This window comes from Eleginops maclovinus, chromosome 5 (genome assembly GCF_036324505.1).
Source record: "Eleginops maclovinus isolate JMC-PN-2008 ecotype Puerto Natales chromosome 5, JC_Emac_rtc_rv5, whole genome shotgun sequence".
Classification (NCBI taxonomy): domain Eukaryota; kingdom Metazoa; phylum Chordata; class Actinopteri; order Perciformes; family Eleginopidae; genus Eleginops; species Eleginops maclovinus.
The window spans coordinates 10020839-10046583 of NC_086353.1; the positions used below are offsets into that span (position 1 = coordinate 10020839).

The following is a 25745-nucleotide window of genomic DNA, read 5'->3' on the forward strand; positions in this document are numbered from 1 at the left end:
GGTGCAGCTAGTTTACATTACTTCTGTATTCTGCAGGGATAGCTTGAATGTTATAAGTAAACGTACACGATTGGTCTCTGAATTGTAGTGGGGTCGAAGTACTAAGTAGCATGAAATAGAAATACTCAAGTATAGTACAAGTATCTCAGAATTGAGATAAGTAAATGTTTAGTAACGTCCCTCCTCCTGTAGTTTCCACATGCGGCCCACCGCTGGAGGGTTAGACCCGGCACCAACTCGTGCTGTCTGTGGATAAGATCAGTCGTAACTCCGCCCCCTGCTCCTCCACGGAGCGGCAGTAAGGATGTTGGGAGAGTGAAAGAGGGAAGTAGTCAGGCGCTGGTGGACAGCAGCTTACAGTAACGTTTCAGTTCGGATATGAACCTTTCTGCTGAATGAATTACAACCCGGTTTCTTCTTCCTGGAGGTAAGTTAATGATTCTTAAACGTGGTCTTGCGACGTTAAAAATTACTTAAAGTGTGTCAACGGCCATTATCGAGTTTTTACAGTGAAAACATACTAGATATGTCAAAATGACCGTTCATAAGTAGAGAAACACATGCTTTTAAAGTATAATATATGAGCCAAAGCTGCTTTAAAAGCCCGAAAACACACTAAATGAAATCTAACACTGTCGGTTTACAGCGGTGGTTTTCATCCAACCAGCCGCTGAAAGCATGCCTCGACAAGCCCTTTGTTGCTCAGCCCGCCGGGACAAATGTACACGAATGCAAAGGTTCATCTCATATTTCCCTCTGTAATCCTGGTGAAGTTTAATACGGTGGTCAGGATGTGCCAAACGATATATGTGTTGCTACACCCCTTCCCATTTGTTTATCAAAGACCGTAGGAGGGAGTGTTCACACACAGTGTGTAACGGGGACTGACTGACACTGACATTTTCTGAATTATGATTGGAAAAAAAACACATTTTGTTCTGGTTATTTAGCTAATTAAAAAAAAACTAACATTTTCCAATTCAGGTGAAGGTTAACCTAAAAAAATAATAATCTTACATAGTAGTGACTGAAATATACAGTCTAACAGTGGTGTAAAGTAACTAGGTCCATTTACTCAAGTACTGTAATGTACAATTTGGAGGGACATGTACTTTAGTTGAGTATTTAGATTTTCTTGCTACTTTGTGCTTTTACTATCGTTTACTCCACTCCACTAAATTAATTAATTTAATACTATGCAGATTTGGATTCATGATGTGAAAAATAATCAGCCCTTCAGTCAGACTTAAGTTACACCTGCAGTAAAATTCACAAGCTACCCTATACATAAAACTCGCCGCACCTTTTACAAGCATTGTTAACACTTTAATGCAGCAATATGTTTAACCACTAGATATAATATATATTATTCTGAAATGGGGCAATTTGCATAATGAGTACTTTTACTTTTGGTACTTTAAGTATATTTTCATGCTACTGCTTTTGTACTTTCTCTTGACCAACATTCTGATTGCAGGCCTTTTACCTGTATCAGAGTATTTCTACACCCTGGCAGTTCTACTTTTACATAAGAACAATATCTTAAAAGTTACTGCAGGTGAACAATGTAGAAATAACTGTTCATGTGTTACTCAGTCCTCCCAGTTCCTCTTGACCTTCTGCAGAGCTACATAATTCTGTATGTGTTTTTGTGGGCTACAAGTTCTCAGAAGGGTGTCTTTAGAATGAACCTTATCATGATTTTGTCTCTCGAAAAAGTGTTCCAGTCATACACTCTGTGGTATCAGTCCTTCATTTGAATATGGATATGGAAACACCTGCTTTAGCTTAGATGATGATTAATTATCAGTTCATTTTAAAACTGTGCCAGCTAGTTGAATAAGTAGATTGGTGTTATTCAGTTGGTTTTGTGAGTTCACTTTCAGATGTTGATGTTGTAGTTGATTACAAACAGTGATGTACTTTAGGTTTAAGTGCAAATTAAACAAGTGAGCTCCAGATACTTGCTCTATTTCCGTAATAAATACGGATAAAAAGAAGAAAGCACTGTAGGCCGTCTTAGAAGTAGGCAGTGTGGACAACATTTCCAGTAAAAATGGCATCATTACTGCAGTGTTTGCTTTATCATATTTGCTTTTTTCATTATTTTATGAATAAGCAGTGATAGCAGTCTTTTATTCTAGTAACCCTCAATACATGTTACACATTGCGAATGAATAGAGCCATATCTTGTTAGATAACAGTTTTGTAGGTCACATTAAGACTGTGAGCAAAGGCACTATTACTATACACAGATCAGTTTCATTATTAAAAATCCTTTTTACCGACCGCTTTTAGTTTAGAAAACAGTTGTAACATAACAATTGTGTTGTGTGCTTAATAACACTTTAAAATTTATACACATCAGTATGTTAACTAACTTGTTTAAAATAACCATAGTTGTTTATTTAAGTATTTCATAAAGCCTTATTGCAATCTCAATATTATATCTATTATACTTTCACTTTATGGTATTATACATGAACACTGCCAATTAAACCAACAATTGAATATGCAGACTAAATATTTAGCTTGAAATAGCAGTAGTTTTTATATTACCTTTTACTTGTAGGGTAGTTGGTAGGTTCAAGGGGGTTCATTATAAAATGCACAGTAGCTACAGTGTAGTTGGAAATGAAAATCGAAGGTCCCGAGTTCGTCCAACAATGCAATATATTATAAATAGGACTTAAGACAAAACAAGAGAATAAAACTAAAACTAAAGAAATGTTGCAAAATTACAGTAAAATAATGTTAGGTTATGTTGCTAGACCGGTCTATGAGAAGCGCAGATGAAGTATATACATGTCAGAAAAATACATAAGCTAAATTATGCATGGAATGTTGAAAATGACAAGGTATGCAGGATTTTATGTAAATAGAATGGAATATACGATAACAGAATGTAAGATTAAGGGTAATATTGTACTGTGAATTATAATGAAATACAGTTTGATGTACTAATAACTATTAAGATAACAAATTAAATAAATAGTGAGATGCAACCAGATAAATGTTTTGGGTTGTGAAGGCACTTAACAGAGCTCAGGTCTTATTGCCTGTGGAATGAAACTGTCCCTGAGTCTGGTGGCTTTAGTCATAAATGAATTCCAAACATTATTATATCATTATAATGCAGTGCCCATCTAAAAACCATGTACTCAATTTACTGTATGTTCAAACACTTCTGTTTAGGAGGAAGCAATGAAAAGGGGAAGCACTATTGCATGTTTTTTTGCACTCCCCTTTTTTTTACCACATTATACATACTGTACCACCTGCTGCTGTGAAGCCGGTGCAGGAAAATAATAACATGCATTGTATAGGCTGGGTGTACGTTGCACAGCAAGCAACTAGGCAACAGCTGCATCTGGCACATCGTTAGTGTAGCCTGCACACCTGTCACTGAGCTAAAGAGCTGCCAATAGGAAAACTGTGACCCAGTGCAAACTAGGAAGTGAACTCTCTGTGACTAACGAAACCAGAGTTCATGGCATACTTCAGTATAGATAGGCAAAATTTGTCTTGGTTTTTAACAAGCCATGTGATATTTGGACATCCTTGTTTCTGATGACGTTTTCTAGAAATTGGTTTGTTGTTAAACCTGTTATAGTTAATGTCACCAGTGGCTTACAATACTGTCGATCTTCAGGGTCCTTTATTTAAGTGGTTTACAGGACCTATCCTTCCTTTTTGTTTTTATAATTGACAGTGCAGTAACAGAATGCTCAGAGGTCTCAGTGTCTTAGGTGTTACCTCCCCATCAACACCATACTGCAATCCAAGGAAAAAAGGAAGTGACTGGTTGCTCTCTACAAGTATTTTAAAAGCCTATATTGTATCGGCTAAGTCGTTAAAAAGCCAACATGTTTTGACTACTGGTGTTCGTCAGGGCTAAAAATAAACAGACAACACGGGTGTGGCCTCATTTATATAGTCACAATTACCAATAGGAGCCGAGGTAAACACATGACCAGGATAAACAAATGATGTTGAAACATTGAAAATAGCCTTGTGAAAACATGAAAAAGAGAGTAGGTGGCCAATATAAAAATGTTATTATGAGCTGAGAAAAACAAGGAAGGTTGTAGCCAGAATAATATCTATCTTATCTCCATGGTCTTATCATTTTTTGTTCGGAAACCCCTGTGTTTGTCCGCTTGCTTACAGGGTTTTCCTGTCTATCAAACTTGTCATCACCTTCCTGAGTCGTTTTGCTTCCATGATAATATCTGTTGGACTGCTGCGCGATAACACGTCCAAAAAACAGTGTGCATTTTAACCTTTCATATTAACAACTCCGCTCTAGTAACAGGAGCAGAGGCTGCTGGCAAGGCGTGTTTTTTTCTTCTGCATGCCAACCTTCGTTGCACAGAGCATGACACATCATTATTTGGAGATATCCGGAAATGCTTTCAGTCCAAACTCTCATAAACCTTAAAAGGACTTCCAACCATTTTCCTTTACTGTTTCTCAGGAATGGATCATCTTCCTTCACGTTTCTCATGAGATCCACAAGGGGACAAACTGTCTTTCCTCTTGCTCTGTCCGGCACCTCTTTTCATTTCTTACAGTGAGTGAGAGTACACTACTTGGCTTTCTCAGTTTTAACAGCCAAGCTGGGCCTGTCGACAAGACTTTCTCTGACAAAATGCTCAGAAGTTAGCTGTTTGCAATACATGTTCGCACTTCAACACTTCAGCAACACACTGTACAAACCATATTTTAAGGTCACGTCTTTAGGACTGGGAGGAATTCTTGAACTGGGAGAAAAGCAGTTACTCAGGTATTGTAGCTGGATGTTATGCACGTTTGGGCATGCACACTCATGGAAAATGGTGCAATGTTTCAAACCGTCTCTGGAATGGTTGGATTTAAGCCAAGGTCCTTTTCAAACATTTTCTAATAGCTTTGAAATGGAACTATTGATTGTTTGAAACACCAAAGTGCTATTATCGGCAAAAGATGAGTAATGGGTTATGTAAAGAAACAAGGTTTTGTGTAGAAAGTCATAATCATGATCATATTGTGGTTGCAAGTGAAGAATGAGGGGGCTGTTTCGATTGTTGTTCTGACTGTTTGGCAGTACACACACGCACTAAACAAACACAAACTGAAACTCACACACACTCCTACGCCTTCAGTAGCATTCAACCGATAATCTTCTGCTGGCATGATGACTGTCTGGACAGTCCTGATTAGTTCGCAACATTGCAGGCAGCCCAAACCAAGCATGTTGTCCACCTCATGAAGGTATGAAGTTTATCTGGAGGATGTCATTTCACTGTTGCCATCAAATACTTTTTTTGTTGTCTTGTGAAAGGTCTTGTGAAAGCAGAACACTCCTCTTTATTTTCAAGGCGTTCTGCCAGCGGACTACTGGCCCACGTTCGCGTAAAGCTCTTTCTCAGTCCTTTCTGATCTTCGATAAGAGCGAGAGAGTTGTCCAACATCTCAGCCGGTTGAGATGAATAGATTCCTTCCGAAAATTCAATAGGGAGAATATGAAACAAAATTAGTTGCTTTTGGGGCTAAAAGAAGTGATTGCAATTTTTGGGTCCAATATTGTTGACTGCACTTCTGCATTTGTCACATGCAGTTTTTCATACATTGCGAGTTAAATTCACTTCACTAATTTATGTTGTATCCTTTCAGGAAATTAGGAAATTATGATGATACAAGGAAAGCAGTAGGCTAACCATACACAGGAGAAATACAGGGATGATGTCACGAAACCAAGCAACATTTTGCATACAAAGATCGAGTTTGAAATGGTGTTTCAACTCATTTGCAATCATCAGCGCCTTGAGGAGACATTACACAGTTTCCCCATAACTTTTTCCCCCCTCATTTTGAAGCAGCAACCCAAAAAGAGACATATTAGGGTTAACTACCTACACAATGGCTTTTCTTGCCTTAAGGAAAGCTGATATCAGTATTGAAAACAAAGCTTGAAATTACAGAAGGGAACCTTTTGGACTGGTGACAGTGCCAAAATCAGGATTGGTGACTCAACAACATTTTGTAATTAATTATCTGTCGTACAAATTGATAGTCGAGTCTAGCTCACACTGTTTGTGTAATCAAGTCCCCCACATATATTAGTGCTTGACGTAGTCGTCCACACACTGACTGTGCGAGGATTTGAACATTGTCCCAACATCATCACGTGTACTCTGTTCTACCCTGAATGCTGTCCTCAGTCCTGGTAATGAAACAATTACAAATCACGCACATTTAAATCCTCCCACCCCTTGCCCGAGTGATGGTGAATAATTTGAATCACACTTGTTCTGTGAGCCTCTGAGTAATTGCATCTATGAAATCATCTTTTGTGATTTTTGCATTGTTGTGTGCATAAATGTGTTTTTCAGGTGTTTAATGAGAGGTTTGTTGATAAACCTTCACAGTTATCATCATTTTTTAAAAGCTTCACATGAGAGGATGTAGCTTAAAGTTTATTGTGAGTGGAATATGGAATAAACACTGACAGGGAACAAACATTTACACATCCTTTTGTACATGTCATTGTCGTTGGATGTTAAGAAGAAGAAGTAATGAGGCAGTTTTTCGAAGTCAGTTCCTAATTTAGCCTCTAAGGGTTTCAGCATAAATGAGTAACAGCACTGACGAAAATAGCTATTTCTGCCAAAGACATGCGACATACACTTGTTCGTAAGGCTAACCCCAAAATGACTCAGTAAGTCTTGAAATGTATCAGTGTAGGTCACAATTATTATGTTGGGGTAAAAGTTAATGTTTAGGCTTTGGAATATAGCGGATATATAAAAGGAAAATGTAAGGTTTATCTGCCCATGCTGTATGGACCATGTCATACTCAGATTTTACCATATTCTCAGCAGATATTGTGCTTAAACTTGACAAATAAGTTAAATAACTGGTCAATTATATGCAATGTGAGTTAGTGAGCAACAAGTTAACTTATGGGGAAAATGACTTCAAGCTTACAATGTGTACTGTGTTCAAACTTAAGAGTTCAAAGCCAACAACTAATACCACTGTCAGCCCTTTGCAACCCTATTCCTTATTACTTTATTTGAAGGAAGTAAGAGAAGTCAAAGTCTCAAGTACCCACTTCAAAAGAAAGGATGTTGTTGTTGTGCAATGTTGTCTGGAATCCAGTTCTCCTTTATCAAAGATTCAGATCAGTGTTTGAAGTGCCGCCATGGGACAAGATAATCATGCAATGTAACTCAAAGTTATAACTGCTTTTATGATGTTTCATAATGAAAGCCCATTTTGCAAGTTGTCCCACTCGTTCAAATCTGTCACTTTGAACCATTGAGTATGTTTTCTGGTCTACAACTAGCTCTGAAGAGTCATGTAAATACTTAAAATGCTTGGCACACATTAAGGTAGTGAAACCCACTCTTTTCTCTACACAGTAGCGCAGCTTTGTATCGCTGTGGAGGCGCATTTTGTAGATTTCCAACAATTCCCTCGGCTCAAATGAATGCCAAAAATATACAGCGAGAGAAAGAGTTTGTTTGCTTTTTGTAGTCGTGTCAGGGTTTACATCATAAACAGAAAGGAGGACATTGAACCTGAAACAATCCAACTCACCTTAATAAAGTTACACTTAGGTTGACAAGCCTGGAAAAGCTTCCTTGAGTCCTAACCTTTTTTGTAGAGGGCTACCCTCAACATAACACATTAAGTGTTTGTACTTGACCCAAGTGGAGTCGGTCAACTGCTGTGTAGAGTGTGTGTGTGCCAGAAAATGAAACATGATATCTTCCCTTGACCCCTGCATGCTGGTTATGTGTGGGGCTTTTACAACAGGGACAACTTGTCCTGACTGTGTCTGTAGTATGTTACGTGTTTCCAGAACTATAGCGCTCTGAGGGATTGAGCACAGTCCAGCCTGTCTCCAGGTTAACAGAGCATCAGTCAAAGGGGAATACTCACAAACAAACACACTGATTCATTATTAGGGCAGGCCTCCCTCAGGGGGAAGAGATGAACCATAGTGACACACAATCAGAGGAACACGTGAGTCACCAAACACAAGGGGGGGGGGGGCTCATACACACTGACAGACACTGATTAATTGTCAAGTGATGAATCGTTTAGATGAACCAGTGAATTGTTCGACGCACAGACTCTTGAATATGGTACTGTCTATTTCATTTGATGACATTTTCTATGTATGATGTCATGGTGGACATGCCTCTGTCACATGACTCTTTGAGATCTGAGGTGGCAGTGAGGGAGCTGACAGGTTCCCTCGACACATGAGGATGGAAAATCCCTCATACAATTAACATTCCCAGGGTTTCTACAAGATGTTTTCATATATCTACCAGGGCTGCGACAAATGATATTTTCATTATTGATTAATCTGCTGGTTATTTCATTATCTATTATTCTAGCGATTATATTCTAAATTAATCGGTTCATTGTTTGGTCTATAAGATGTCAGAAAATATTGAAAAAGTACATTACCAAAGATATTAAGTTTGAGGGGAAACCTCCATATTTGCTGATGCAGCTATATTCTTTACATTTGAAAATGAAACCACATTAGCTAGATGTGTTTACAGAGAGCGTGCAGATGGTTAATGATCCATGTTTATTTAGACAGCATGCCCTTATGGTCCTGCTGACATGACGCACTAGCAGACACAACTGGGGAAATAATAGTTATGGATGTAGTGAAAATAACCAACTCATTCTTTAGATATGTTATCATTCGGTGGTATGAACAGTCTGCTAGTTTCTTATATCAGGTCTCTTGTTGTTGTTGTTTGAGCCTCATAATCTGTAGGTTTCTATCACTCTTATCTTTCCTCTGGAGGATACAATTTATCGTCTACATTCGCAAGCTTTGGTCAGCAGCCGTCTGCCTGCCACTTCAGCGCTTGGTCCATTAGCTAAATTTCTTGCTATTTCATTATCTAAGTGGGGGGGCAGCCTGTGCCCACTACTCTACTAAACCACATGCTAGATTGCCAGAAGCCTCTCCACGTCTCTAGAGGACTCAATCAGGCTTTCTGCCCAATCGTGAAATATTTATCACACATAATCAAAAAGACTGTTAGCAGAATTGAAATATACACCCCTATCAGCATAATGGCATTATTGAAATGCTGTTTTTTGGGGGGGATGTGGAGCAGAGTAAGTGAACAATATGTGAAGCCATGCCTAACAGTGTCTTGGCTCTGTAGTTGAAACTGGGCTATTGACTGAGCGGGTTTCAGATTTCACAGCTGCTGCCATTCCTGCCACAGACACCCCAGGTCCTGCATTGACTTTATAGATCACAACTCGTGGACAACTTCAAAGCTTTCAAGAGCATAATGACATAATGGATGTGTTGGCCAAGGCTTGTGTCATTATAGGTTCATTCCTGCAATGCCTTTGATTTCTCTGGAAATGTGCCCTGTAATGCTACGGTACACTCTGAGCTCCAGGAATAGACTGGCTGCTTGTTCTGCTGTTGACCGTGATTGGTTAAGACGAGGATGAGTAAGTTTAGTAATGTTATTTAGCCTGAGCAGACAGAGGGACCGGTTATGAATGCTATTACAATGGAAAGGACTGCAGATATGATTTATATGTCATTTGTGTAGTCCAAAGTCATCCTACTGGTGTTTTTTAATGCAAGGCCTTGTTTTTAGTTCAAACAAAGGATAAGAACGTAGAGTTTGACCTCCCGGAGGCAGCCTGATAATTTGAGAGCTTTATTGATCTCTGTCCTGTGATGTCCTCGGCTGTCCCTCTACAGCTGCTGTATCAGTTGCTTTTTCATTAGTGGTTCAAGAACATACATCAGGTGCTGCATAATTAATACCTGGTTTATTTAAGTGGCTAACCAGTTTCCTTGACTTTATCTTGGATTTGAAATGTATATGTTTTCAGGTCTCTGGTTAGGCTTGACAGTACTCTATGATGCCATACTTAATTTAATAATCAGTTATTATGGAGATTGTGCCAAATGGTTTAGCTATAGGAGCTTTCCCTTTTATTATACCTTTGTGGGCATTTCTGCAGAATAATAAGCTGGAGTGCTTTTGGCATTATTATAACTTTTGCATTAATTTGGTGATGCAAAAATAGCAATACATGGTTGTGAAATAATTTTCCTGAACATTTCTCAACTCAACACCCTCAATACAACATTTAAAATATATATATTTATATATCTTTATATTACACTCAATCCCTTGGGCAGAAAACGTACTATTTCTAAAGGCAAATGAAGTCTTTAATTATTCCTGCACTGGTGTTACTGCTTACACTATTACAATAGTATTGCCATTCACAGAAGTATAATTTGTTTGGGAATCTTTTGTTTATTCCAGTTTTAGACACACATTCAAAGTAAAACACTCCACCAGACACCCGCCCTTTCTTTCCTCCAGCCTCTTTTCTTATAATTACATTAACTTAGATCAATGAGCTGAGAGCTGTGTATGAAATCAAGTCGCTACCCTTGATATAACACCATTTCTCATCTGCTGGAAGGGGAATGTACAGCCTTTTAAGAATCACTTGAGAAATTGCCAATGATGGTAATCTTAAAGGCAATGGTTTCTTAAACAGATGGACCGGAGCAGAGCCAGCTGTTGTTAAAGAGACTCTTTGTATAAGCAGACAGTAATAGTTTCCTTTTTGAGTTACTGTTTGGCCTTCTAACGTAGGGGGGGGGGGGGGGGGGGGGGGATCTGCACACATCTGCCACAAGGAAGACTTGATACAACCTTATTTACCTCTTAAAGTTTATGAGCATTTTTCTTAATCTTGTTTTTTGACCCCTATGATTTTTCTCATCTCCAGCACTGTGACAGGATGGCTTCACAGGGGGGCAATGAGCCTCCTCCAAACGGAGGTCAGTCTGATAGCCGTCTAAAGAGCAAGAAGCCGCCCAGCCTTGTGATCGCCATCCCTCCACCTGAGGAGATGATGCCGCACGACCCAGCAAAACAGGTAGGCTTACAGTTTTGACCAGACCCTGTCTTTCACCGCCCGGCCTCCTTGGTGTGTGAGCGTATCTAAAGATTTGTTAGTATCACAATGACTCAGTTCTTCCTCTCAAAGTGCAAGTGTTGGAGGCTTGTTACATGCATACTGAATTAATCAAAAACACCCTTAGGCTGCAGTCTCTATTCTACACATGAGTCATTTAAAATTAACACCAAGAACACTTTACATAATTCCCCAAATGTACAGTAAACGGCTTTTTGCTCACTGTGATTACAATACGTTTTTCTGTTTCAAGTACAGTCTTTACCTTATAAACTGGTGGACATTTTACCAAAACCTCAGCTTTTTGTCCATAAAGTATTTTAAGACAGAATGAAGAAAGTGTTAATTAAGAAAGAAAGTAATATTCGACAAATAATCTCTGCCAAACTTTCATTATTCCTTATTTAAATGGCCATTATGTAGTACTCAGTGTAGTGCTTTTGTTTAACAAGTAGTTCTTAAACTATTAACCAATTGAGAAGTCCTGAAGACATTTGAAAAAGTAAACGTTAAAGATATATATGGGTTATTGTTCACTTAAGGACATCCCAAGGTTTTTGGGTAAACACACGCAGGTTTGTTTATATTTATTGAATATTCCAAATGCATCCTTGCAGCACTGTAAGTAATTTAGCTCACTCTGGTTTGCAGACTCTTTGGAACGAGAGGTCATACCTAAAAATTCAAGTTTCAGTGTGCATGGGGAGGACAGAAATACTTGCAGCAGTACATTGGAATTGGGATTAAAGCATGCTGTAGCATTCTCTTCCCCTGTTCCTCTGAATTTGCCGTTTCCTCAGACAGGAGGCATTTTAAACAGCCCTCTTCTAGTTAATGTGCACAAGGCCGTACATTTTCCTCTGTGGGCCCCTTGCAAACAACACGAAACGATGGCATTTCAGCTGCACAAAGGAGTAGGTACTTGGAGTTTAATTGAGCATGTTACGGTGAAACTAAAAAGCAACCAGTGGATAAACATGCAAATAAAGTTGTGGACCTGTAGCTGAGTTGTTACAAAAGAGAAATGAAGACTCATAAACCTTGAAACCTTGAAACCTTGAAGGGCCCTACACCCAGGCTGCTGACTGTGTATTCCCATTACCAATACACATACGTATGTACTGTAGTTAATTCTCAAATGACTACATTTGAAGACATTTATATTTTTCTTATTAAAACCTAACAGTACAGTCCTATTTTGTGTGTGCTGTTATTGTCTGTCGGTGCTTTCACTAAATATCTACTAACAAAACATGAACTTGTGATTAACTCATGCTCATCTCGATTAGCTAGACTTGTTAATGTCAAACTTATAGCGATTTAAATGAACAAATCCTGCATCAACTGTCTAAGATCGTAGAATTTATAATCGCATCCATAGTACTCTGAAAGTGGCTCCGTGTATCTTCACAAGCTGAGCCACAACCTGAGCTCATGGTTCACTTACCGCCTGCTTCGAGCCCCATTAACTCTGAGAATGACAACACGGTTAGCTTCACCGACTGCGAAATCACTGCCGGTTAAGATAATGGACTCACAGGAGTCACTGCACCACGCATAATTGAAGAACTCTATAAAACAGCATACACAAGTAGGTGTTTAAGAGAGCAGGACCCTTTTAGCAATACCCAACCACACAAAATATCGACTGTGTGCACAATAAACATGCACTTAATCCAAATATCTAAATTCTTGGATTTAGTCTTGCATCTGAGAAAGAATATGGTAGTCATTCAAATAATTACCTAATTACTTTCTTAATTATCATATGTTTTAATGATGCTGTCATTGGAGGTTTTCCCTGCAGTATTTCATTGTGTTTTATTCTGCTAATTGACTGGTTAAGTAATGTAGACCTTCATAATTATCCGTCCCACTGCTGCTGCTTTATTGAGGTTAATGTAATATCCCTACAAGTGTAATTGTAACAATAATTAATAGCACATGTTTGCACACTGTGTAGGCACTATTCACATTCGTAATTGTTTTACTAATTTGTCCTTTTCCTCTGGTCAGCCTCTACGGCCGTCCCTGAAAAAAAGCGCAAGTGGTCATGCAGCCGGTTCTGTGTCAGAGAGCATCGCCGGAGCCAGAGATGGAGCAGGAGATGGAGGCTTCTCATTCAGAGACAGAAGGGCAAAGTTCGGAAGACAGGCTTCGCTCTCACAAAGCATCCGCAGGTACAATGAAGAGACTGTTGTCTACGTCGTCTTTATTTGATTTTGTATTCATGTTGAGTCAATTCTGACCTCTTGGAAATTAGAAACCTACGATGAATAGGAACTGTTGGAGAAGTCATAAGCTAATTTAAAAAGTAAACATGTTACTGAAGTGTGTTATACAAGAAAGGCAAGTGCTTTTCCTTTCAGATCATTCAGCAAAATTCCTCTTCAGGATCCCTGATCAATAGACATTATCAGCAACATGATTTTTGTCTATGAAAAGGCAAACATGATGTGAATGGATCATAGGAGCCCTCAAGTTATAGAGCGTGAGAAGGGAAAGACTTAAGTTCAAAAAGCTAAAATGCATGTCTATTCATTCGGTTTAAACGCAGTATTTCTGAGCATTTCTAGGTGAGATAAGGCTACGCTAATGTCATAACTACTGTATTTGCAGATCTAGATTACAGTGGTGGCTGCATATTAGGCTATTAATGCACACCAGCAGTTCGGACGAGGTCAACTAAGCTCACTAGAAAATTAGCAGCATTATTGGTTAGCTTCCAAGAATTTACAGCAATAGTACATGTAATTTCCAACTTCTCATCTCCTCCCTCTTCCTCTCAAACACACACACTTTGTACAGCATTCATCAGCAACCCTTTTATCCTCTGAATGTGCAGGAATACAGCCCAGTGGTTTGGGGTGGGGGAAGACTGTGAGACAAAACAGCAAGTATGGCACAGGAAGAGCCTTCGCCACTGCAGCCAGCGCTACGGCAAGCTGAAGGTCCAATATAGAGAGCCTGATACGGCTACCAGCTTCGACCAGGGCCTGGACTCACCAGCAGCACACAAGATGCCCAAGGTAATCTACGGTCAACAGAAACACACACTGAAATCCAGCCAATAATTCACATACTGAGGTTTTATTCAACATAACTTGCTGAGAAACATCTTTAATATCCTGATTCCAAAATATCCTACCATGGTTATAAGTTACATGGAGAGAAAATAAAGAGATGAGACACAGCTGATCACGGGGTCTTTCCACTCTCCAGGTATTGTGTCATAATATTCACATTGTTCAAGCTGTATGATTTATGAAGCTTAGAGGTCTCTCCGGAAGAACAGGAGTAAATATCAATGATAGTGAGGAAAGAGGGAAAAATGTGTCTGGATTTAATGTGTCTGAGCGGTGACAGACGTGGACCATCTGTGCCCTCGATGGATCGGTCAGTGTCAGACAGCTCTTCTCATCTACTCATCATCCACTATTTTATTTTCTTCTTTATCTCATACCAAGCACCACCATCGTTTCTTTTTGTTTGCTTTACACACAAACATGTACACACAGATGCACATAGGAACCAGTTGTGGCCAAGTTGATGTTAAAGCCATGGTTAACATCTTTCTTTAATCTCTGTTTTTGGTAGATTGTTGATCCCCTGGCACGGGGGCGAGCCTTCCGCTGCCCAGATGACGTGGACAGTCGCTCCCCCAGGACGCCTCACGCCACTCAGGGAGGTCCTATCACCCCGGGGGTCACCTCACTCAGCTCCTTCACCAGCCAGCGCTCCGGCTACAGCCGCTTCCCCCGGCGCAAGAGGGAGTCTGTCGCCCGCATGAGCATCAGAGCTGCATCCAACCTGCTGAGGGTAAAAACATAGTTGGCCAGTTGTTTTACATATTCTGCACACACCTTAAATACATTAAATATCTTTAGTGTTTTAATTATTTGTGCCTTATTTCTAATATGACCAAAACTGATCTCTGAAACATTATGTGTGTGTAAAATAACTAATGCATGTTGTTCAGGGTCGTAGTGGCCTGGCAGGCTCTCAGACAAGTCGCAGTTTCCCCAAGAGGAGCTTCATCAGGCCCAGCTGGATGGACGAGGACACTGTGGACTCTGCAGACACATCCGAGTCGCTCTTCTTCAGCAAGGTCCGCGCACTCTCTATCCTCCTGTCGGTGCTTTGAGGACTAATTCTCTCTTAACAGTAGCTGCAACTTTCTTTTCCAATTTTCTTTCCTTTTCTGGTAATGTCAGCAGATGCACTTCTTCACACTGTGTTTCACTTTCTCTATTAAGTTCTCATGTCAGCGTCTCTACAGCAACCACTTCTTTATTCATCCTTCTTTCTTCCTTTTTTTTTAATAGGTTTATATCTAAAGTATTATTTTGTCAAACCTCTCACCCTCTACCCCTTCTTTATGTCAAACCTATTTAAATATCAGATTTTCTGACGGAAATAAAAAGCCCTGGTTTCCTGTCTTGTTTAAACATATGAGGCCTGGCTGCTAATGAATTGTAACTTTTTATTGTGTTCTTTAACTCCCTCTTCTGACCCCTCATACCACTCTTGCGTAGGTTGATGCCCATGATGAGTTGTATTCCATGGCTGATGACGTATTTGAATCGCCGCCCATGTCTGCGGCTTTTGCTCCCTGCGGGCATCCAGACCAGAAGTTCCCCAGCCTGTAAGAAAATACACACAATCAAAAACTCCATTAGGAACGTCACTAAACTGTTACTCACGCTCCTTTAGTCCTGAGTGCAATATTTAAAAAATATATCTTTCCCATTCATAAAAGCTGTGTTCAAACTAATTATCAAAACCTACGAGAAACAAAGAAGACATACAAGTGATTATTTTATCACGTTTTATATGCATCATTTAATGCCTAATCTGTCTAAACCCCTCCATATTGGTCCCTTCACAACTAACCACCTCCCTCTGAATGCTCCAGTAAGGACATTTCTCGAACGCCCAGGACACCGACAGCCGGCCCTGAAAAGAGCCATCCTCGTCGGGGTGGTCGGATCGCGTCCAAAGTCAAGCACTTTGCCTTTGACAAACAGAGGCGTCAGTACGGCATGGGCGTTGTGGGGAAGTGGCTGAACCGGCACTACCGACGCAGCCTCAGCAGCAACATCCAGAAGCAGCTAGACGACTTCCACAGCCACAGGTCGGGGGTGATTATGTAGACTGAAAACAAATACCTTGACGACCTCAGTCAACAAGAGAAAACTAACCCTCGGTGGGGGGCATTTTTTACTGTCAAAAGTGTTATTAAACCTATGGACAGAAGAGAGACACTAGTTATTGTAATTTGCTATGATAAGAAGAGTTTTACACAAATATAATAAAGACATTTTTCTCCCATGTAATGTGATGTTTGACACCAGGACCATGTGTTAGTAGCTCATTATTTTCACTTAATTTATGGTGCTTCTCTGCTGTGTATTTTAGGCCTTACTTTGCCTACTGGATCACCTTTGTCCACATATTAATCACATTGCTGGCCTGCGGTACATACGGCTTTGCCCCTGTGGGGTTTGCACAACATTCTAAGTCTGAACTGGTGAGTAGATCTCAAAACGTAGAAGTTAACTGTGAGATACTGACTGAGTTACATTCTTAGTTAAAGTGTTTTTTGCGTAGGAATAGCTTCTATCTGGATGCACTTATATAATCTGCTCAATCAATACATGGCTGAATGCGTTAAATTAAAAAAGCACAGACAATACCTCCAACTATACGATGCAGTCCAATCTGTCACATTTAAGAATCATAGATGAACATTGAACAAAGTGCTAATTATGCTGCGTGATCATTTCCCAACGGTGTCCCTTTGTCGCCCTCTGTAGGTGCTGAAGAACAAAGGCATTTATGAGAGCGTCAAGTATATCCAACAGGAGAACTTCTGGATCGGTCCAAGCTCTGTGAGTTCCCTGGCTGGTGTCAGTTTAGCTGCTGTATTTCACTTGTTCACTCATAAAACATTTTCTTGATTTGTGAAACTCAAGTGAAAAGTTCCCTAATGTATTGTGCGGAAATGTGTACATGAACAGAGCCAGATTGTAAAACAACTAAGGCATATTCACACTTTTTCTATCATTTGTTGTGGTAAGAGTTGTGTAGCTTTGCAAACACATGACACTTTTTGCCTCGCCTGATGCTTGATTACACTCTCTTTAGCTTGCGATTTTATCACCCACTTCATTTCCTGTCACACTGTTGCACTTACCAGGCTCTAAACTTCCCTCTTGCCCGGCACTCTATCATGAGCGACTCTATACTGCTATATTTACTTGCATGAAAATGCGTTTCAGTTTATTTTTTATTCACCACATGTAAGGTCTTGCTTGATAAAGTTTCAAGTAGCCAGTATTACAGAAACATGTCTGTACAGCTTGTCAAAATATAGAGAGGTTAATCTACACTGAAAAATAGTGCACATAGTTCACAATTTTACTATTCTGAGATCATTTAACTTAGTGTGGGTTGCCAGGTTTGTGTATCTTTAATAAATTCCTCAATTTTTCAGGACGACTTGATCCACCTGGGGGCCAAGTTCTCCCCGTGCATCCGTAGGGACACTCAGATAGTCAATCTAATCCAGAAGGCCAGAGATCTGGAGAGAGAGTCCGGCTGCTGCGTTCAGAATGACAACTCCGGATGCGTGCAGACCCTCAGCTCCGACTGCTCCGTAAACACATTATCCTTCAACTTATTTAATTAGCTTCGCAGGATAAGAAACTTCACTTTGGTTTAAGAAAGAAGTCAGGCAAAGAGATATTAAATGAATTTGTACAAAAAATTTAAAAACATCTATAGGAAATTCATGATTAAGTTACACACTTCAATAGCCACAGACTAGAACAGCATACACTCCCCATCATCACTTGAATGTCAGATTATAATCTGCAGTTATATAATTAGGTAAATGTAAAATATTTCTGAACTGCTTGTCTGAAGTTGCAAAGACATTTTTTACAATTTCAAATTGTTAACTGATATATTAATATTTTTTGGGAGTGCCTTAAAGCTACAGTGAGTAGGATTTAAAGGCATACAGCTGTTAGGTTGCAAACAACCGAAACCCAGGCCAATACATACTCCTTAATCCTAAACAGTGATCTTTTAAGAGGGACAATGAGGATTCTTCTGTGAAGGGTTGAATTCACATTTACTGAAATAAAATACCGTAATAACTTTATATGCAGGAGACGCTGGCCACGTTTATTAAATGGAAGGATGAGCCAGTGGACATCAGCAGGTCGTCTGGTTCTGTCTGTTACCAGGATCCCAGGTGAGGTTATGCGTATGTGATCATTGTGCCACATGACATGTAGACTAAAGAATATCACTGTGAATTATAAGTGAATTTAATGGCAACAATTGCTTGTGATTTAATGTCTTCTTTTGTGTCTGGTTGTTGCATGTTGGGACCAGAGTGTGTGAAGAGCCCGCCTCTGCAGAGCCTCATGTATGGCTGGATGACATCACCAAGTGGCCGGTAAGGGGACACACTGCTACTGAAATAGACGTTTATTTTCTGCGTTTTTTATTCTGAAGTGTTTACAGAGGTTTTGGTATGAGACTTTTAATATGAAGTTGTCAAGCTAAAATATATTTAAAAAATCCTCAATACAAATAAAGTGGTTGATTTAAATCCAGTTTTGTCACCATGTATAAAGTGAGGACACCTTCATGACGTGCTGAGTGAATGCAGATACATATGATTATACTATAATTACTTAATCAATTTTGTCTGAGGTCTGCAACAGGAGATGCAGTAAAAGATTGTTTTTAATCATTTGCATTATATCTGTGTAATGGCTTATTGCTCGTCCATCTCCAGGTGTGTACATTTCCTAAGCAGTGGAACCACACCGGCTACAGACACATGGACTGTAAAATCAAGGGACGGCCGTGCTGCATAGGAACTAAGGGCAGGTGAGATGTGTGACCTAAAGTTCCGCTTCTTAATCCGCTGAAATCCCAGGTCTTCCGAAGGAAACTTAAATTGCATTTTGCTTGTCCCTCCTGTAGATGCGAGATCACAACCAGAGAGTATTGCTTTTTCATGCATGGTTACTTCCACGAGGAAGCCACACTCTGCTCACAGGTAGTGTGTGTGCATGAGGTTTACGTGTGTGTGTCTGCCAGTGTGTTGGTACATTTCTGAACCAATAACCTTCTCTTGTGCAGATCCACTGTCTGGATGATGTGTGTGGCTTATTGCCGTTCCTCAACCCTGATGTTCCTGATCAGTTCTACCGGCTCTGGCTCTCTCTCTTCCTCCACGCTGGGTACGCACCGCAACACTCACAAACATCCTAAGTTATCATTTTTCCAAAACATCGATAAAGCTCTTTTATTATTTACTTGTTTTCAGTTCATTTAAGGTGAGTCAGCCATTCAAGTATAGCTGTATCAACCGCATATGTAACTTTCCATAACAGCTAAAGAGCCGTGAAAGAACGTATATTATGCTTTGACAAAGTGTTAAGCCTATTACGCTGAGTCAATGAGCCGCCTCAGTCGTCTGCTATGAATAATTACTAGCTGTAGTTTCATTGTCAGCATCCTTCAGGATTCAAACTTAATGCAGTATTTCTAAATGAGGCCCCAAGAGCCTGTGAGCTGCTCACTCACATGAATACTGATACTTAGTGCTAACACGAGGCACGTGGGAAACCCTGCAGGTCTCCTTTAGTTCAAGCCAACAGGCAGAGGAATTCAAATGGGAAAAGTGCATTGCTTAAAGAAGTGCACATTTGATATAACAACTGCAAAAACTGTCTATCACGATAAAGGAAATATATTGTATTTCTGATGATTCCATAAATATGAAACAACCACATGGTAAAGCGTATTCTCCTATAGTCCTGTGGGAATTAAATATCTGACAGAGCTCTATGTACTAATGTATTCAAATATTGTCATGTTTGAGTTATTAATGTGTATTTTATCATCAATTTAGCCCACTCAAATGAGCAGCAGGATTTCTTGATTTATGATTTTCTCAGAATACTACTCCATTGAGGTCAATAAAATTATCATATTGAATTATTGCAGCAGCTGAAGTACCAGCAGACTGCATGGATATTAAATTCTGTGGCGTGTCTGTGTGTGTGTGCAGGCTGTTACACTGCTTGGTGTCGGTGATCTTGCAGATGACCATACTGAGAGACCTGGAGAAGCTGGCAGGATGGGTCCGCATCTCCATCATTTATATCCTCAGCGGTATCACCGGAAACATCGCCTCCGCCCTGTTCCTGCCCTACAGAGCTGATGTGAGTTTTCTTCCGGGCCCCCTCTTTTTTTGGACTTTATTGCTGCTAAATCTGGTCTGAATGAACCACATGAACCATATTGCAGCAGTTTTTGATGCTGACGCAACATTTTTCTCAAAAGGCATAAATATCACACATCTCCCTCTGTAACTGTGGATTGTTTGCCTGCTTTTCCCAATCAGCTTACCTTAGAATACCCTGGCTCACTTACTGGAAGGGAATTTCTCGTACAGATTATTCAAGTCACTCTGACCCCATCTAGAAAGGTCTGGAGGGGCACAGGAAACACCTCATAGTGTTAACTGTTAAAGTGCCTGGAGAAACTGAGATTGATTGGATAAGTTATTATAAGACTGCTTTCCTGGAATCATTCCAATCAGGAGAGCAGTGCCATCCAACCAACGGTTCATCAGCCGGTGTCGGTATTAAAGTTGAACATTTACCTATAATCTCGGAGCACCTCAAGTACATCCTCTGCTGACATTTACAAACACTGATCATAGCTTTAAAGTTTAAGGGATTAGGCGTCTATCTTGTCATTGGTTTTGGTTCTGTTGGTTGGAACTTGTTATAAATAAACAGAAGAACCAAATCCTGATTATACTTCATCTCATTAATAAATGAAACAAACACACAGTTATTTTGCTGATTTTATTTTATTTTAAATTATTATTATTAGTTTTTGTGCGATATACTTGTATATTTAGATTTTGATATGACTAAAATAGCAAGTGTTAGAAAAGTAATAATAGTAATCACCTATTAGTTATACTGTTATAAGCATCATGTTAAATACATGACACACATCCGTCCTCAGTTCAAAAAATCAAAGAGACAAAGTGGAGCTTGCTGAATATAAGGACGAGTTTGTAATGTTAAAGATGGCACATCAAATATGAATTCCGCTGACTCATCTGTTATATTCAAACATGGTTGCCTTAATTAATCTACTGAATAAAGTGGATTAGATTAGAGGTAGCTGCGAATAATTAGGTGTGTCTGTACATGCTTTTAAATAGCTCTGATTAATCGATGCTGTGTTCTTTTCCTACATCTTATCCTACTCTGAGTTACTCATGAGTGTGTCTCTGACTTGCATGTATTTTATTCCATGCACACAGGGAGGAAAAAATAAGAACGAACCAAAAGATCCCCCTTTACTTCCATAGCACCACAAACCTGCTTCTACAACAATGAGCAACCCTACTGTTATAGAGGTTTCTAATCCAAAGTGTAATCTGTGCAAAAAAACAATGTGTTGATCCGTGCAAACACTGGCCGTGTGAAACAAACTGGATTACCAACTTTATACTGGCACGTCTGTTCTCTTCATTGTGTCTGTGTAAAGCACACTTTCCCTTTTAAAGAGATTAGTCTTGTGCCATTGTGTGGCTAGACAACAGCCACTGCTACTGCACTTTGGGCTACATTTATGCAGAACTGACGCCTGCATAATTATTTTTGCTAGAGTAGAAATGGACCCTAACTATTTAACAAGTTCCCTTGAGTCTTGACCTTTTGTATTTATGTCTTGATGTCATTGAAGCTGTGGTTATCTTCTTCATAAGCCAATTCATAACCAATCACTCTAGTGTGATATTTGTGTGGTGTGACATGAGGTGGCTCTGAGTATGACTCACCTTGACCTGAGAGCCAGAAATCCCACCATCCAGCTCTGCTTATTGCTGACCGGCTCACAGGTCTCGACACATCAAGAATAACCGGAGGAGGCACATGCAAGGCACAACTCAGGGGGTCAAGGCGCTTAAGGAGGCAGTTTAAGTGGATTATCCTTTAACTGTTGAGCTAAGGACACTTTGTTGCAGCAGCTGTGACTGTAATAATGACATATCACATGTAAAACAGAAACTGCTCCTAAAACTCATAGTCACAAATCTTACTGTTTCTGAGGAATATTATTATTTAATCACATCATTTATTGTGAGCTAAACTGAAAAATTGCATGAGGCTGAGATGTGTAATCTTTTTAAATTAACGCCCGCTCTAACCGCTGAGCCTTTACACATGTCACCCCTCCTATCTCCGCCTCTCAACACTTGAGACTTGAATAATACTTTTTTTCCAGAGTAACATCTTAATTTGAATTGAGTGGGTGAGCATGTGCAGACCTATATAATATTTCCAGACCATACTCAGTAATGGGTAACAGCATAAACATGACGCATGGAAATATATTCAATTATAATGTTTCTTTTCCCACTTATTCAGGTGCAACAGTCACTAACTCCACTGCGCCATCCCCTAACATCTGAGCGAGTGACCGCTTGGCTGCCATGGGAACTTTTTAGCCTCTAGGTCTGCAGTGTGTGGGTGGAGTGCCCGGCCGTGCTCCTTTCCTGTTTGTTCTATTCAAGTTTAATGTCTTCACAGATTAGCCATCTGCCTTTGACCAGGCCAAGCCTTCAAACTCAGACGTCACTTTAATCTGCTCCACTTTATTGCCGGACCGGGGCTCGTAGCATAGTTCCTCCACAGGACTAGATGGAAAATAACAGGAGACGCCGTGCTGCTAAAACTCTCCTACAGACATTTCAGTTTAAATAGTTGTTACCTAAATGACTGTCATTGTAACTTGTCATTATTTCTTTTTGCTTGGAAATGCGTGCTCATCATGGAAGGGTTATTGATAACTTTGGTTACCAAATCCACTGTAACACACTAAAACTCAATCAGTACAATAACCATGTGCTATCCACCAAATAAGGAGAATATTATTTTTTGTTCAGAAGTCAGATAGCTTTAAATATAATTGAGCAAAAATGAAACCTTCACCCAAAGAATGTGAGTCTTTAGCATACACTATGTGTTAAGAACACCTAAACCAGTGAGCATCCTACTCTCCGTGACAAGCTTCTAATAAACTATAGGACATTAAAGATATAGGCACCCCTTAAAATGATCTTAAAGATGAATAACGGTTATTTAATTCCTGCAAAACTTTTTGTCGGGATTGGAGTCGTTCCTTTGTTAAGTGGGTTTTGAATTAAATTATAGGATGATCTGTAACATGTTCTCTCTTGCTCTCCTCCAGGTTGGTCCAGCAGGGTCTCAGTTTGGCCTCCTTGCTTGCCTGTTTGTTGAGCTTTTTCAAGGTTGGCAGATTCTGGAGAATCCTTGGAAAGCCTTCCTCAAGCTTTTTGGCATCGTCCTCTTCCTCTTCCTGTGTGGCCTCCTGCCGTGGATCGACAACATCGCTCACATCTTTGGTTTCCTCAGCGGCCTGCTGCTCTCCTTCGCCTTCCTGCCCTACATCACCTTCGGGACCTTTGACAAGTATCGGAAACGAATCCTGATTGCTGTCTCCATGGTGGCGTACATCGGGTTGTTGTCTTCCCTCACCGTTTGGTTTTACATTCACCCGATTAACTGGCACTGGCTGGAGCATCTCACCTGCCTGCCCTTCACGAGCAAGTTCTGTGAAAAGTACGATATAGACCATGACATTAACGACGTGGTGCACTAGTCTCCATGGTACTGATGAGGTGGCTGTGTTACTGGACCACCAGCTTCTAGCTGATGAGTGGGTCAGCTGTTACCAGATCAAGTCTGGAACCTTTTAAAATGTGATCATCAAATTATGTTTTTTTATTATCAAAAGACCTGATCAATCCATCCATGAGAAGTGAACTGAATCAGTCTCATCTTCTCGTCCTGCTGCCTTCAGTAAAACTAAACTTAGCCTCATTCAAGTGTGTTACTACTCGGCATGTTCATGTGCTAATGGGATGGCAGATTCACGCAGTCAAAGGACAAGACAAGACATTTGCGTAGAAAACGTGCAGAGCTGGGTGGACCTCAAGGAAAAGATCTACAGCGCCAGAGACTCTCTGGTTCTTTCAGTTCAAAGTCAAATCAATCTAAAGAAGCCAAAAGAATCACCAATGGCCTACAATCCCTTTTCCCTTTAACGCTTTGGAGGACAAACAGCTGAGATGAAAGGGAGAAGGGTTCGGTTCTTCCGGTGTCTTGTGACCTCTGTGAACTAAGACACATCAGACGCCTCCTGCCTCTAATTCATGTTTTCAGTGACACTGGGTTAACAGTACAAACGCTATCAATCAGATCTGCTGTTTCTACTTGTTTTATCAATTGTAAGAGTCTTTCGGAGTTATAACATTTTAATCTTCGCTCTTTTGTAAGTATGCACTAGGCTTGTTAATAGTTTTTGGAGCAGTGATATGATAGGCTAAAGTCAACAAGGTGTTCCAAGTATTAACTGTGCAGCTGAAATAGTCAAAGGGAAATATATAAGTGGTCAACTAAGGTAAGATTTAAATCAAAAACCACTAGCTGCCTTAAACAGACTATGCCATTTTACAAAGATGCCTCATATTAATTTTGCATTCGGAATGTGATCAACTTACTGAATGCTGATGATCACATGTCTGACACGAAACCTACCAAAGCAACAACATCGGCTGCTTGTATTGTATTTGCATTTTATTCTTTACAATCCCTCAGTTTTCTGTATGTCTTTGCCACATAAAGTCTCATAACACAGGGGTGCCTAAGCCATTTTCTATGATTACTGTAAAATTGCCATAGGAGTAATTATCTAAACAGACCGTTTTGTTGAACCAAAAGAACATTTTCTACTGTCATTTTTGACTCTTTAAATTGCCAACAGTCCTGACGAGATGTCATTTAAATTCACCTTTTTACCTTTTGTCTGGAAGCTAGCAGCTGATTGCTCAAATCAATGACTATGTGATAAATGGGTTTCAGACGTTGTACACCTGAATTGAAAAATTTCTCCCACAGTTCCCCTTGCTTTAAATCTTTGAGCTGGTTTGTTGTTGCTGGTGATTCCTTGTGGACCCGAGCTGTTAGGAAAGCCCCCGTCATGCCTCGTGTTGGAGGATTATGTGAGTTACTGAGTTGTGAGATTATAAGAGTCTCTCCAAGGGGCTGACTCACTGATTATCAACATGTTGACAACATGAGTTGTTAACTGCAAAATATGTTGAATGTTGGACAAACAGCCCTGTATTTAGATTGTAAAGGCAATCTGTGTAAAACATAGGACTCTAACAGTGTAAAGAATGACACCCCCCTCTCTTTAGGAACCCTCTTCACTGTGCCTTTTGACCTGAGAGTGTTTATCTGAAGAGAAACAACTGCTGTGTTTGCTTTGGGACCAAATATATTCACTCATTCTGATTATTGGAATGAAAAGGGAAAGTTTTAAATGAACTTCAGGTCATTTTCAAGGTACTGTTTTGTTTTGCTTCGGTTTTATATGTGAAAATGTGTGTGTGTTAACATAGTTGTGTTAAAATAAATGTCACTCTATTAAAAATGAGTTTCACTCAGAGTTACCCAGTGAACTTTGAGGTTGTATCTGTCATCAGATTATTTTACATTTTCTGTACTTGGCGTTGCGCCAAGTACAGAAAATGTAAAATAATAACAACTGTTTCTGAAAACAGTTGAATTTTTATACATTAAAGTAAGAATAACTGAACATGATATTTTTGTGGATCT

General features: G+C 39.8%; 1 protein-coding gene across 1 annotated transcript; it reads left to right on the top strand.

The window, feature by feature from the left end:
• The first annotated feature begins 295 nt into the window (after positions 1-295).
• Positions 296-25725, top strand: LOC134864398 (inactive rhomboid protein 2-like). Its single transcript, XM_063883335.1, has 18 exons — positions 296-427; positions 10801-10950; positions 13006-13169; positions 13835-14018; positions 14587-14808; positions 14969-15097; positions 15525-15634; positions 15905-16123; positions 16408-16519; positions 16806-16880; positions 17486-17647; positions 18165-18250; positions 18394-18457; positions 18803-18897; positions 18994-19069; positions 19153-19253; positions 20087-20240; positions 23293-25725. The coding sequence occupies exons 2-18, from the start codon at positions 10813-10815 to the stop codon at positions 23722-23724; spliced, it is 2523 nt and encodes an 840-aa protein (XP_063739405.1). The 5' UTR covers positions 296-427; positions 10801-10812; the 3' UTR covers positions 23725-25725.
• The last annotated feature ends 20 nt before the right edge of the window (positions 25726-25745 follow it).

Coding starts and splice junctions, on each gene's coding strand:
- LOC134864398 (XM_063883335.1), top strand. CDS start 10,813: ATGGCTTCACAGGGGGGCAATGAGCCTCCTCCAAACGGAGGTCAGTCT. Junction 16,520..16,805: donor AACATTCTAAGTCTGAACTG/GTGAGTAGATCT, acceptor CGCCCTCTGTAG/GTGCTGAAGAACAAAGGCAT. Junction 18,251..18,393: donor GTCTGTTACCAGGATCCCAG/GTGAGGTTATGC, acceptor TGTTGGGACCAG/AGTGTGTGAAGAGCCCGCCT.